General features: G+C 28.6%; 1 protein-coding gene across 2 annotated transcripts in view; it reads left to right on the forward strand.

The window, feature by feature from the left end:
- The first annotated feature begins 2,548 nt into the window (after positions 1 to 2,548).
- Positions 2,549 to 12,129, forward strand: part of LOC123290945 — a 48,227-nt gene continuing 38,646 nt past the window's right edge. The window contains exon 1 of one of the 2 annotated variants that reach the window (XM_044871332.1): positions 2,549 to 2,978. In XM_044871332.1, the coding sequence (XP_044727267.1) occupies positions 2,843 to 2,978 (136 nt within the window). In that variant the 5' untranslated portion in view covers positions 2,549 to 2,842. The remainder of the gene's footprint in view (positions 2,979 to 12,129) is intronic. The other variant, XM_044871331.1, reaches the window with a different exon arrangement.

A 12,129-nucleotide genomic window follows, 5' to 3' on the forward strand; every position in this document is an offset into this window, starting at 1 on the left:
GTGATACATAATATAAGATAAAAAATGTTCATATAAACAGTGGTGGATTTACACTAGGGGCAATCGGGGCTAGTGCCCAGGGCGGCAGATTTTCTAGGGCGGCAAAATTTGGAAAGTGAGAAAACATTTTCTATACAATATATAATTAACTAATTCTTTTAAATAAACATTTTATCTTTCAAGAAGTATAATTTGTGCAATATGTATCAAATTAAAATTTTGTATATTATAATATAGGAAATTTAAGTGAAAACTATTAAAATAGTTTAATTAATTTATTTCCAATAAGATATCAAAACTATTAAAATAAAATTTCAGTCATAGGGCGGCATTTTCTTCAGTGCCCCAGGGCGGCAGAATTTTAAATCCGGCCCTGCATATAAATAATATAACCATTACTGGTAATAATTTTAATTTTAAGATTTCAACATGGATTGTAGTTGCAAGCAAAATCATGAAAACAGATATAGTTAGAAAAAAGATTTTTATAGAAATACCTATGCTGTTACAAGGTAGAAATAGTTCAGCATTCAGCTAGATGATTCCTAAAATTAAAAAAAATCTGGTGATCCCCACTTAGCCTCTACACACAGGTTACAAGTCTCCATACCTCTGTATACAGACTTTAAATGTATATTTTGATGATAATTTAATATTACAAAAAGAGAACTTTTCAAGGAACTTCGCATATAATTCAAAATTTTTTTTTCTCAACTTACCATATACGATGATAGCTTTGTGAAAAAAATGAATCAAACAAAAAATTTGTTTTGATGTAAGATTCCATACTCTGAAATAAGAAAAAAGTTATTATAATACTAATTAATTCGTAGGAGATAGAACTAGGATAATAAGTTATTATAATATTTTTTGAGAAGTACATATTTCTTTTAGAAATATACGATGGTAAAAAATTTTTCATATATCTAGGGACCACATTTTCCTGTGTGTTTTTTCACACTTGTGAAACTGGATATCCTTATTGAATTTTTCCAACAACTGCACCCTTATTACTGCGTATTTCGTGTTTTGCCATTTTCAAGTTGAAAAAAGTTATTTTATTGTTTTTTTCTATAAAATTCCTAGATATTATTAATTGTGTTTGAGATTTTCTTTAAATTTAATGAAGAATTGGGCAACTTGGCATGTTCCAACTCTAAAATTTTTTTAATTTTTATATATTTCACAGTGAATAATTGTATTTTTGACGTTCTTACTAGAATCCGTTAAGAGGTTCTTTTAACTAAAAAAAAATCGATCCGTGTTTTTCGTAACTTAACAAAGCTATCTCTAAATACTAAGCGAAATACTTTTTATACAAGCTTTTTATTTGTACTAAAAGATAATTTTCCAAGTGCATAATTTTATTTCTTAAAACTAAATAATATATATTGTTCTGTCATTCACGAAAATAATCAGGCCATATATTTCCGACGGTTTAAAATAGTCACCATACTGCTGCCAAAGGGGGTAAAACGGTTAGTTAAAAAAGAATTAGCCTGCAACATCGAAAATTACGCCTGTTACAAGTAATTTCAATCATCTTGTAGTAACGTCCCAACATCTAGTACTGGGACCATCTTATTCCTTTCAAAGTTTCAATAATTATACAATTCGACCTGTTAACGTTTGGGTCTCTGAAATCTCAATCTGTAGAGTTAGGACTGCACAACTGTAGCCATTATCACATTTTTATGTTTTAACCTCTAAGCAACACCCAATGTCATTATTGATACAAAATAAATCTGATATATATTATCGTCCAAGTTTGGGTGGATGGATGTTTCCTGCTCAATCACGCTAGAACGGTTGAACGGTTGATCTGGATGAAATTGGCACAAAGATAGCTTATAGTCTGAAATAGCACATAGGCTTCTTTATATTCCGGAAAAATGCACGGTTCTTATAGGATAGCATACAGAAACCGTGTTTTTTAAAGAGTTTTGTAAAAGTTCGTGAAATACATTTTAAACACATTTTTCTCAAGAAGGCTTAATTAATTTACACAGTAACGATAAAAAATCTGGAAAAATATCTTTTAATCACGGGTAACTCCGCGGGGCGCATTTAGTATTTACATAATATTAATTTAATTATGCCGGTTTTCACTAAACGGACAATTGAGTTTTTGATGAAAAACAAAATCAAAACTGAAACTATAATGGCCATTGCATTGCCATTCTTCAAGAAGTTTGTTAAAAGTTGTAGTTTTGTTTGTTTCAACACGAGCTTCTGTTTTGTTTTTGTTTAGTGGAAAACCGGCATTATATACAATTGCCGTAGTCTCTATATAGAGGTAATTTTTTATACACCATTGTAATAGCCTGTATACAGAGGTAAAAATACAAAAATTACTCATGTAAACGTTTGCAGTTTGATATTATAGCTCCATCTTTGTTTATTCAAAAGTAGATCAAACAAAGAGAGATAACATGTATAAATAACATAGAAGAAAGATAAAAATAACTATATATATATTATATGAGTTTGACATATGTGTTCATTCAAAATGGTGATAAGCGATACAAGTTGTAAAAGTGAAGTAAATATTTTGATTTACAAAATGTAAATAGTAAAACAATACTAGGACCTAAAATAATTATCGATAACAATGGTTTTAGTGTTCTGTATGTGAAACATAAATTATATACGGTTGATAAAGGAAAGACGTTCATTAATCAACGATAAATTCCGTAATAAGATCGACCGAATAATTGTTACATCAAATAAAGTTCTTTGTGCTTAATTCTCTGAATTTGAAGTAAAGTGATGTGTATTGTGAATCGTATAAATCATTTTATTTATTTGTTTTGTTTCATTTTTTTGAGTAACTTTTAATAATATGTTGTGGAGTCGAAAAATGTCTGGTTGCGAAGACGATTGTTCTGGTCGGGGTGATTGTCTGAATGGTACTTGTGTATGCGAAATTCGTTTTGCTGGAGATCATTGTGATGGATTGAATATACCATATCATACAGGTTTGTTTGAATTTTTTTGGCTATATTAATATTTTCTAGAATTCGAAATATTTGTTTAATGAATTCGAGCAGTTCATAGTTCAGTTTGATAATATCTAAGTATTAGCATACTAAATTGAATACAATACAATCTTGTTATCGTATTTGTTTGTTTGGTAATCTTTATATTCAGATAATATACAAAGCGAAAGGTATAATTTATTTCATGTTACTAAGTTAAGATCTTATTTTTAAATTGATTGTTTCACTTTATTCAAAATTCTATGAAAACAATTGGAAATTAGTTGTACCCTCTTGTAATTTCTTTGTAATAACAATGATAACCGCTTCTTGAATTAATGTAGGCCCACAATGGTTTTTTCCAGGTTTTTGTAACTTTTGCAATGTATTTTAAATATTAATTTTTGGAATAACTGGTCTATGTCCAGAAGAAATGGTTTTTGCTCAGATTTTTGAAATAGTTCACTGTTTTCATTATTTTCCCTAATCCTGTATATTAAAGCCCGTACATGAAATCAGGCGCGGATCTAGAGAGATGCATTCGACGTAATTGGCCCATTCGATTCGAAAGAAATATCTTAAGGAGAATTAGAACCCAATAGAATAATCCAATTCATTTGATGGCTGATTAGATGAATAAATAAGATGTTTTGAAATATCTTCAGATTCGCTTCGAAAAAATTTTTCGTATAGTAATATACGATTTTAAACGATATCTTAAAAACTACAAAAGCAATCGTATATCGTAGGATCTTGTTCCTACATATGACGATAAATTGACTCTGTGCAAAGCCATGGGAAGGAGAATCAGATCAACGTCTACGCTACCGGTGGATGATTTTGGCGTTAAAAGAGACTGTTATGACTAATTTTCAATTGTTTACATGTAAATGGTATGATAAATGTCAAATTAAAATTATTGAAAAATAATCATTTTAATTAAACTTACTACATTAGAAATTGTGAAAATTAAAGAACACCATAATTACTTATTAAAAATTGTTACAAAATAGTATTTTCAATGTAAACCATGTTTTTAATGTAAACTATATGTAAACATGCAATTACTGATAGTTTATCGTTACCATGGAAACGCCTGAAATGAAACTCATGGGCGGTCCGAATACGTTGTTAGAAAATGAAATGATGGATGGTAAACCCAATCTCAGACGGTGTGCATAACTTTTGAGAGCCAAATAATTGCAAAATTTTTGCCCCCATATACAGTTTTGTAATGTACACGTCATACTCTTTTATTTGATATCACATATGAGTATATTAGAAAATTTTCGATTATTCATCCCCACTTTTTCGATCCATCTTTCAACCACTCGAAATTTAAAGATATATAAAAACAATCCTTGAATCTGGTGGTATATCTTGTCAATTTTTTGTCAATCTATTAGCAAAAAACCGCATCAAAATCAGTTGCGTAGTTTTAAAGATCTAAGCAGATGGGTACATGATAGGTTAGGCATTAGGAAGCGACTTTGTTTTGTACTATGTATCATGATGAAATTGAATTAGTTTGTGACAAAAAATTATGCAAAAAGTTTTCACAATCTTCATTACAACGAATAACCATTGTATATTCATCGATATAATTCAATTCTAGATATACAGTGTGTTTTTTAAATCATTTTCCTGCGTACATCAATGACTGTAAGAGAGTACATATTATACATTAAGCAATGTGTTTAAGAAAGTTTAATTAATTAGTGTTTTTCAATCATTTTAATTTGACTTTTCTATAACATTAACATGTAAAGAACTACAAATTAGTCATAACAGCCTCTTATCGCCAAAATTTTTCACTGGAAGCGCTGGCATCGATTTTATTGGCCCTACTATGACTACGCACACAACGAATATGTACTCTCGTACACTTATGAATGTAACAAGAAACAGTATGTATAGTTCTGATTTAGGAGAGTGTATTTTTTGAGATAATGAACTTATTCTTTAGTTTTACTGAATTAATGAGACAAATTTTTCATAAGTAAATTACAAGCGACTTAATAATAATAAATTTTATGATTAATAAAACAGTACTTTAATTTGTTTTAGTATAATTAATTAAATTCATTAATATGAATTAAAAGTATTGATAATAAAATAGTGTAGTTTCGGTTATTAAAAAATGTAGGTTCATTATTATTTATTACAAGACGATACCCATCTGCTTCGCTGGGCATAAGTTAATGGGGTGTTGAATATTTTCATACCATGTATATGAAATATACAAAGGTATACTAAGTTTAGTCCCTAGTTTGTAACGCTTAAAAATATCGATGCTATGAACAAAACTTTGGTATAGGTGTTCATAAAATTACCTAATTAATCCATTTCCGGTTGTCTGTCTGTCGTCTGTCCGTCTGTCATCACGTTTACTCAAAAACAGGTACAAGCTGAAATAAAAGAGGTATCAAGCTGAAATTTTTATAGCGTGCTGAGGACGTAAAAAGTGAGGTAGAGTTCGTAAAATGAGCAACATAGGTCAATTGGGTCTTGGGTCTTGAGTTCTTTTCTCAATGTTCACACAAATATCACTTTGTGAGGGCTGTGCGGAAATCTTTGCGAAATGTTGATTTGTTTCTATTGATTCTTATTTCATATTAACCAGAGAAAAAAACTAATTATGTATAAAATTTTTGAATCTAAGTACGTACTTTATAGTATGAAAGTTAAAATATCTGATGTGTAACTTCCATCTACACATAGGTTGGGAGATATTCACACCAAAATATTTTTAATTCGTGTATTTACTCAATGTAATATCATAAAAATTTTTTGTTAAAAAAAAACCTTTTGTTTTTTTCTGATAATTATTTATTTTTTTATAGATATTAGAAATTTCAAGGTAATATTTTCACAATAAGCCGCGGTAAACATGGTTTTTGAGAATCCAATCAATGATTGAATTCTTTAATCAGTTATACTAAAAATTATTTAGGATAATTATTTTGATCTTATTTAGAATAATTATTAAAATTTTTCTTTTTTATTATAAAGAGGGAAATTTCAAACTTTATGCTCGAAAACTCGAGGATTTATCGTTAATTCCAATTTAATTTCAAAAATTATGTAAGCAATATATATATAATTTAATTAATAGTCTTTTATATTCGAATTATACAGTATTTGTTATTTTATATGTCTGCATAGACAATCAATGTTAAATTTTATTATTATTAAACAATTGATTCAACTTTAATAAGGCAACATACATATAATTTTATTATTGTTATTCGTTGTGTGCAAAGTAGATTGAGGGGACAACTGAATCGATCGCAGCGCTACTCTCTTATTAAATTTGCAATAAATCACAGGTTTTATTTAAAATATGATTATTTTTCAATTGTTTACATGTAATTGGCTTGTAAATATTTTTATAATATATGTAATATATATTAAGGTATACTAAGTTTGTAACGCCTAAAAATATTGATGCTACGAAAAAAATTTTGGTATAGGTGTTCATAAAATCACGTAATTAGTCCATTTCCGGTTGTCCGCCTGTCTGTCTGTCTGTCCGCCTGTCATCACGATAACTCAAAAACATAGGTCAATTGGGTCTTGGGTCTGTAGGAAACATCTTGTAAACCGTTAGAGATAGAACAAAAGTTTAATTGCAAAAACAAACTTTTGTTCGAAACATTTTTTCGTAAACGTCACTGTTTATCCGAGAGGCCGAAAATTAGGATGAAACTTTGGTGTTCATTTTCTTCAAAACTATAAATGATATAGTGTTGAAAATTTCCATATAGCTGTAATTAGTAGCCTTGTGAAACACTCTCGCAAAACGCGCAACAAAATTTTAGAAAATACTTTTGAAAATTTCCGAAATTTTCGAAAACCAAATAAATGGCGACCTAAAGGCCGCCATGATTGTGTTGGTTTTTTAAACTCTTCTAATTTATAAAAAAAAAAAAACTAGCTTGATACCCACCCGCTTCGCTGAGCTTAAAAATAAATACTGATAAAGTGTTATAGCCTTCACCTCTCTGGCTTTCATTTTATTTCATGTAAAAAGAGAACGCCGTGTAAGGATAAGGATTTTTTCGTGTCATTTTTTTACACCTTGGGTTACATTATTGGACTTTAAGTTAGGATACCTTTTGAAAATATAATATAGCCTATAGCCTTCCTCGATAAATGTATTATCCAATACTGAAAGAATTTTTCAAATCGCACCAGCGGTTCCTAAGATTAGCGCGTTCAAACAAACAAACAAATAAACAAACACTTCAGCTTTATAATTAGTATAGATAATGCAAGCACTGTTTTCAACACTTTCTATACAAGGTATTTCAATAATTAACTCAGTCAAGTGTCTGTTTATACTTGTTATCATTATGTTTAATGTATTGAAAATATCTGCATGTATTTTATTTTAATGGTATTTCAACAAGGATATATTATATTATAAAAAATGTGCAAATTATTAAATGATATTTCGGGGGACATTCGGCACAGGAATGTGTTAATCAATTTATCGTGGCAATTGAAGATAGACAATCACCAAGCGTTCAATTGTATTTACTTAAAAGGCAGCTGCAGAGGGCTTTAACTAGAATCAGAGATTAAGTAGAGCATTATTAGCGTAACTAGGGGACAAAACTCAAATGTACTTATAAAAAATTATCTCCTTTTTAAGTTTATGGAATCGATTTTCATTGAATCCCACTATCAAATTGATCGATAAAAATTTCAAATTGATCGGATAATTGATTTGAGAGTTATGTCGCTCATAACTGCATAAATTTAAAAAAAATGATATTAAGATGTACTAAATCGAAAAGATATAATATTTTTGTTTCTATTTTCGAGGTGAAATAATAACTTTCTATTAAGCTAAAAATATTATATTTCAAGTTTTTATGATCAATACAATTGTTATTATGGATCAGGTAACCTTACTTCCTACCACCTCGTGAAGACAATGCATATGGGCTAGTGAGATGTCGGGTTGGCAAAAATATAAATCCTCCGATACGGAAACGCACCGTCAGAGTCAAGATCCGCGGATACGGATATGGATTTTCGATTTATACTCGCAAATTTTGTTTGGTGTGTGTTTAAACTATGTCATAAACTTCATCTATTAGCTATAAAATAAATAAATATAATCTAAATCAATGATCCGTATAAAATTCGCTAATCCACTACAAAAGACGCGAATATTGATAGTTTATTTATGGCTCGTACTCGCGGATACGGATTTGGATACAGATATCCGGCACATTATTAACATTAATACCTTGTAGTTTGAAATCGGCACTTTATCATTCTTTGGGATTTTGGATAAAAAAATCTAAACTATTTAATTTGGAAAAATGAACAGGCATACAAAATATTTATGATTTTCCTTTTCCAAGGATCATTTTACTGTTGGAAACATAACACAAATGTTAAACAAACTGTATAAATTTTCATTTAACTTCTTTGGGATACTTTCTGTAGGTACATTTAAAGAGAAAACATTCAATTATTAATAATAAAATTGCTTTGATAAAAATAAAATAACACTTTAATTTCAAGAATTATTCCACTAATTTTTCCACTTGTTTACTTGTCACATCTTCAGAGGTGGATTTAGGCTTAGGTTCGTGAGGCCTGGATCTAGGGTGGTAAAATTTAACGGGTGCCGAAAATTATGGATTTAGAAGGTTAAATTGTTAATTTTCATTTTAAAAATTGTTATCAAAACTCGTCGATACAAATTTGTATAAAAAAGACACCACAAAAGGAGAGGGGCTTCAAATTATTAAGACTTTAAAAAACAAGAGGGAAAAGAGACGAATTTCTATAAAAAGGGTGCCATACAAGAACTCCCCAACATCATACGAATTCCTAAATCCCTATAAAAAGAGCGTTACACGAGGGGTCCCAACTTCCTTTATGAAGAGTAAAAAAAGCGGTGCCGTCTCATTTTTGCACTTCGTTGCCTAATATCGTTAAGACCTGTATTTCGTTACAAAAAAGTGCCTTCAAATCCGCCTCTGAACATATGACAAGTGGAAAAAGCAACTAAAATGAATTCTTGAAATTAAAGTGTTATTATATTTTCATCAAAACAATTATAATGGATTTCCACAACTTAAAGCTCTCAACAATAAATTATTATATCCTGTATATATGAAATATATGTCAGGGTATACTAATTTTAGTCACAAGTTTGTAACGCTTAGAAATATTGATACACTATAAGAGTAATTACGATTAGCTAACTCATTCTGATGGTAAATAACTACATGGTACTCGAAATATGTATTTGTCTAATACAAAAATTGATCTAGGAAATTGGGGCAAAATCCTATTATAATATCCATTTTGATTATCTTTGAATTAATTATGCTTAGTAGTTTATAAACGCGTTCAAGGAAACCAGATGGAGGCCACATCAGATTTTGCATTTACGCAACGAGGATTTGGTTTATGTCTTTGTATGTAGAATGTTGAAAACTTGCAACTGATGAAAAATTCTGTTTTTTATTTACATTTAATTATAGTTTTGCAGTGTTCATTTATTTAACCTTTCACTGAAAAATAATTCTTAATACCAACCGATGTGAGAGTGTGCCACGAATGTGATACAACTACCGTACGGGGTTGAGTAATGAAGTTGACACAAATGCATGAGTTGTTTGTATGAAAGTAATAATATACTGTCTATCAATTTTCAAATATTGTTGTTTTGAAATGCAACATAGTTTTAAACAATCTTTTTTTGATTGGTTCCACTACTTATAAATATTAAAACAAAATACTGATGTGATTGTCACAACTACACAAGTAGGTAAAAAAATAAAAGGTTTACACCTGCTAATAGGTTTATTTAAAAAAATTAAATTTCTCTAAGTCGGATTTGAACTAGCGACATATGATTTTAGTGTCCTAAGTCTACATCTTAACCAACTGCGCTATCGACGCTTGTTACATTAGTAGCAAAAAATATGTTTATTTCAAGCTCTGTTAATTGGTAACTACAATCTTCAGGAAGTTGTCTCAATCACGTATGGACTAGAGATGATAGATATGCGATCATAATAACCAAATACTCTATTTCAAGCAAAAGCAAATAAATTTTCTTCGATTCATCGATTCGCTTTACTTACACGATTATATATTCCAACTAAGTACAATTTTATCTTCCATCATTAAAATGCATGACTTTAAACTAAAATCATTCTCTTTCATCGAAGTAATGATTTTGTTTATTTAACTTCAGTGATTTTGTATCAACGAATTCATATTTTAAATTCAATCCCATATTATTGTAAATACAAATATTAAGCTCTACTGAATCCAATCATTAAGAAATATTTTGAATACTTATATTATTTCAATATGAGGTTGTCATTATTTTAATTTTTTTTCACTGTTATATAAAAATTTAATAAATTATATTTGCTGATGAATGTTAATAAAATTAAATTTATTGTTCCAATTATAGAAAATTAAAATAATGAATTTTGTTGTTTTTATAAGAAAAATTGTAATATTAAAATTCAATTTTGTACAAGACAATGTATAATTGTTAATTTTAAACAATATCCAATAAAATATTGGATTTTTATACCATGTATATATGAAAAATACATAGTATATTAAATTTAGTCCCAAGTTTGTAACGCTTAAAAATATTGATGCTACGAACAAAATTTTGGTATAGGTGTTCATTAAATCACCTAATTAGTTCATTTTTGGCTGTCCGTCTGTAAACATGATAACTCAGAAACGAAAAAAGATATCAAGCTGAAATTTTTACAGCGTACTCAGGAAGTAAAAAGTGAGGTTGGGTTCGTGAGCATCATAGGTCAATTGTAAACCGTTAGAGATAGAACAAACGTTTAAGTGTAAAAAATGTTCCTTATCAAAAAATAAAAAACTTTTGTTTGAAACATTTTTTTGTTTCAAACAAAATTTCATTTCGTGAGTAAACATCACTGTTTACTCACGAGTGTTCACATTAGGTACAAATTTTATAGTATATGTTAATATGGGTATATGGGATTATCAGTTATGTATGTGTGACATGTATAGGTATATGTGTAATGTTATAGAGTAAATATAACCCTGTCTATACGTGATATTTCAACAATTAGTCAATTGTTTGTTTTCACTTGTTTTTCATAAAGTATAAACTGTATAATTATACAGTCAAAATCGGTTGTAACGACAAAATAACACAGAGAAGTTAGACAAAAAACAGCCCAACTGCTAAAAAAAAATCTTTATCATAGATGATTTTTATGTATGTTCACCGATTTCTCCGCAAATTGTGAACCGAATATAATTAAACTTGATGCATTAGAAATTGTGAAACTAAAAGATAAAATTGCCTAAACAAAATTTTTTAAATGTAAATTAACATAACAACTTGTTTAAATTTATATTAAATTGTCAATGTAAACCATATATAATAATCACAGACTTATATTCCATCCATAAAGTTATATTAATTAAGTAGTTTGTTTTTACCATGGAAACTCCTAAAATAAAACTAGGAGAGATTATCTTCTTAATTAGAAAAATTAAATATTCTTATAATATATGATAATATTTATTTCAATACTGAACTAAACAACTAAAAATTTTAACTTAGAATTGCCATTGAAAATAAAAACTTGATTTTTTTTTTTTTAAATACTTAATTATGCAGTGAGTATATTTTACCTAATCGGGTGTTTTTTTTAATCATATGATAGCAACAAATGTAGACCATGGTAAAATTGAAGGATAATTTAAATACAATTAATTATCATATCCGGTAATTTTGTGTGATAAAAAATAATGTTCTATTTACTCACCATCGAATTATTTGAATAATGTAAGGAAAATGATTAAATGTTTTAATAAAAATTTAATTCTTGGATTATGACAAATCTAATAACGATTTTACCTAGTATGAACGCCGGACAAATTTTCTACAGTGTGTACATAAATAAATGTTCGTGGCTTTAAAAATGTATTATTAATATCAAAAAAAAAATTACAAAAAGTTTGTTAAATAGGGATACGAAAACGGTTTCGGAACTACATCCGTGAGAGAGGGAATCATTAAGAGATTTTTGTTTATATAGTTAGAATTGTTTAGCGAAGTTGGTGGACAATGGCTAGCAATTTTTAGACCTAATTTTGTGCTAAA

This window comes from Chrysoperla carnea, chromosome 1 (assembly GCF_905475395.1).
Source record: "Chrysoperla carnea chromosome 1, inChrCarn1.1, whole genome shotgun sequence".
NCBI classification, from domain to species: domain Eukaryota; kingdom Metazoa; phylum Arthropoda; class Insecta; order Neuroptera; family Chrysopidae; genus Chrysoperla; species Chrysoperla carnea.